Source organism: Gordionus sp. m RMFG-2023, unplaced genomic scaffold (assembly GCF_954871325.1).
Source record: "Gordionus sp. m RMFG-2023 unplaced genomic scaffold, tfGorSpeb1-WG-v2 contig_153, whole genome shotgun sequence".
NCBI lineage: Eukaryota > Metazoa > Nematomorpha > Gordioida > Chordodea > Parachordodidae > Gordionus > Gordionus sp. m RMFG-2023.
The window spans coordinates 18,475-22,531 of record NW_027050865.1 but is presented as its reverse complement, the minus strand read 5'-3'; the positions used below and the strand labels follow the sequence as shown (position 1 = coordinate 22,531).

General features: G+C 27.0%; 1 protein-coding gene across 1 annotated transcript; it reads right to left on the bottom strand.

Moving 5' to 3' along the window:
* Nucleotides 1-1,924: 1,924 nt before the first annotated feature.
* LOC135930624 (DNA ligase 1-like) lies at nt 1,925-2,800 on the bottom strand. Its single transcript, XM_065467448.1, has one exon. It carries the CDS (start codon nt 2,798-2,800, stop codon nt 1,925-1,927), a length of 876 nt encoding a protein of 291 aa, XP_065323520.1.
* Nucleotides 2,801-4,057: the final 1,257 nt, after the last annotated feature.

Genomic DNA, 4,057 nt, shown 5'->3' with positions numbered 1-4,057 from the left:
ATTATTTATTTCAAAACATATACTTTCCAAAAATAAATTGATTTCTTATCTCAACATCAATTTAAAAAAATTAACAAAATTTACATTACTATAAAATAATTCCCCTCTTCAACTTTTCTTTTTATCTCTCAACTGTTTTATATATTTTCCAAAAAAAAATTGATTTCTTATCTCAACATCAATTTAAAAAGTTAACAAAATTTACATTACCATAAAATAATTCCCCTCTTCAACTTTTCTTTTTATCTCTCAACTGTTTTTTTTAACACGAAAAAAAAACTATTAACCACGATATGCTTCACTTCCCTTAAGAACAAATATTTAATAAAACAAAAAATTGACCTGCAATATACATTTTTGTTAAACCAAACGAACTATCAACATATTCAGTTATATGTATCTCATTTTAATATACCGAACCATATACTAAGATATTTCTTACTTTAACCTTTACATACTTCTAACTATTCAATTATATATATATATACGTATACCAAATTACTATCTTCTCATGGTTACTACATCCATTTATTCAACTTAATTTCCTCCCATCCCTACCCAATTGAACCAATATTATAATAATCATAACTCGAAATGGACTAAGCGATCCATATTCCTTTTACCCCACCAATTTTATAATACCCTACAAAATTTTCCTCCTTCTACCACACTTTCAATCCTAATTTTTTTTTCTTACTAATTTCGCTGGTATAATCTCTAACACCGGATATTTATCTCTTTCAAACTTTCTTTCCTCCGACTGATTAATATCCAAATATTTTCTTGCATACTCAAATTTTTTCCTTACTAATTTCACCGGAAAATTTTGTAATGCAGATAATTTCTCCCTTTCTAAATTTGAGTCTTTATAAATTTCATCACCACTCATATAACTATTTTCCAACCCCGATTCCCTTGAAATCAACTTTTTGTCTACCTCAAAATTAAAATTTTCATCACTTGTTTCCAAAATATTATCCATTTCTACATCAACAGACATATTATCAATATCTGAATCAATATTTTCCTCAGAATCATATATTACAACTTGTTTATTATTCATACACTCAGGCTCATACACTCAGGCTCCTCCTGAATCATTTTTTTATTTATCATTATTTCATTTCTCTGAATTTCCTCAAAATTATTTCTCAAATTTTTAATATCATCAATTTTTAATATTTCAATTTCCGAAATTCCATTTATTTCATTATCACAAATTTCCTGATTATCATTTTCCATATTTTCCACTTTAACATTTTCTAAAATTTCAATTCCCACTATTTCATTTTCTACAAATTCATTTTCCCGATTTTTCATATTCACCTCCTTTACAGATGTTTCCAATACTTCAATATTTTTATCATCCTTTTTCCCTTGAAATATATTCAAAAATTTACTTTCTAATCCAAATTTCGATATCCAATTCCATCCCAAAATCGCACCCACCTCTTCTTTTATTATCCACAAATCCAAGAACTGCACTTCCCCATTCATTAGCACCGGCAAATTCACTTTTCCCAAAACCGAAATAACAGTTCCATTTAACTGCTTAATTATCATTTTATCATTTATTAATCGCTCATTCGGCCATAAATTCGAAAATTCCCTATACCCCATTACCGATATAGTTGCTCCCGTATCTAACAACATTATAATTTCCTTATTTCCCACATTAATTTTCACGCGCGGACATTCATCATAATTAATATCTTTTTCCATCGAAACTGGCATAACACAAATTTGTATATTCGCCCTGGGCCACTCATTCCCCTTATTTTTCATCACTAATTCATTACTATTTTTCTTTTCTTCCCAAATTATTTTCAATATTTAGTACATTCCCTAATAATAAAATTTTTCCCTTGTCTGCTGGGTTTTCCGATGTAATAACCCCACATATTGATTCCTGTCCACCATATAGTCATGTGACCGGACAATCTCTCGCATAATGTCCAATGTTACGACACTTGAAACATGTTACATCTTCGACTTTCCTTTTTTCATAGATATTTTTTTCCCCTTTTTTTATATATTCTACCGCCGGAAATGCTTTAGAATCTTCTTGTTGATTCTTAAAACACTTATCATGACCATGACCAAAATTTCCACAATTTCCACAAGCTTTTTGAATTTCATTCACCAATTTATACGTAGGAACATAACATTCCTCAGTTTTATGCCCTTTATTTCCACACCTTTTACAAATTATAGTTAACACATTTGGATTTCTCCTTTCATTACATCCTCTACTTATATGTCCAAACTTCCCACAATTATAACACTTTTTATTTTCCCTTTCATCATTCCCATACACTCCTTTTCCTTCACTTTTCTTTTCCAATTCTTCTATTTTAATTTTCATTTCTGTCATTTCTGTTCTCAACATCTCTTTTTCCCTTTCAATCAACTCCATTTTTTCCCTTTTCCTCCTTTCTTCCACTTCTTTTTTCTCTATCTCTTTCCTTTCATTTTCCCATTCTTCCCTCATTTCTCTTCTCATTTCTTCAATATTAATCTCCTTTTTTTTATGTTCCATTTTTCCAATTTCATTTTCCTTTTTTTTGTCATTTTCTCCAATTTTTCCATTTTCTCTTTTTTCAGACTCTCTAACGAAATCTGTTTTATTAATATCAATTTCACATACCTTTTTTTCAGAATCTCTGACGATATCTGTTTTTAATATTTCCTTTTTTTCATTTTCATTTTTCACCATATATATTTCATTAAATAAATTTTCAATATTCCTCTTAAATTCTTCAATTTTTTTATTTTTCTCCCTTTCCACTTGCTCTAACATTCTTACTCGATTTATATCTTTATTTCCATTTCTTTTCTTATACCAAAAATATATTATAACCCATAATATAAAAACCACTAATATTCCAAAATACATTTTTAACGGCTCAACATTTTTGACCTCAAAATAATTGTAGGTCTTAATATTTTTGCGATTTAGCATTTCCTTAAAATTATTTTTAATTTAAACTCTTAATTTTCAAATTTCAAATTCTTTAATTCTATAATAAACTTATCAATAACTTTATCAAAAAAATTTTAACTGACTTAAATGATAAAATATACAATATCGAAATTATTACGAAAATCCCTAATACACAATAATACATAAAATTTCAACAAAAATATAAACTTTTACCTTATTTTTACGAATTTCCTTTTTCCTTTTTATAAATCTTTGGCCTGTTTCGTAATAGTAGTCATTGTTGTTCCGAATTAATTTTTTTTTTATACAGGTATCTTTTAAATTAGAGGCACCATTTTTGAGATACTCTTTTATTTTCCAAAATTCAAACTTTTATTTTCTTTTTAAAACCAATAAAATAAAACAATAATATTTTTTATACATTAAAAAAAATCAATAATATTTTAATAATCATAAATAAACAAACATATGCCTAGAACAATAATATATTACGGAAATTGATTGTAAGCCAATGACATATATAATACCTAGACTGATGATTCATTCATTTAAAGTTTACATCAACGCAAATCAGCTGGAGACGCTATCTTGGTTACACTAATATTAAAATTCTAAAAGAGAGCCTAATTCCTATATCTGATGCAAACTTTATCAAAGAATTACCGGATCATCGAGATAATAAGGAAGCAAGTTATCAATTTAATAGTAATTTTTAACATGAGAATAATTACTATATGTGTTACCAAAATGGCACGTTCAGCTGATTTGCTTTCAATGACGCTTAAAAATGCATTTTAATGAATGAATCGTCAGTCTAGGCTTTAGATATGTCATTTGTAAGCACAATTTATTACTAATCTGTAACATATACAGTGATGTGATGATTTAATGAAACATATTGACGATTAAATTAAAACTCATCCATATAAAATTATTTTCTTTGCAAGAATAATTAAAATAACAAAAGGAGTAATAAAAGAATTTTCTCAAATACTTTGTCTATATTTTAATTATCTTTGCAAAGAAAATAATTTTATATGGATGGGTTTTAATTTAATCGTCAATATGTTTCACTAAATCAATTACAACACTGTATTACAATTTGATTTTGGA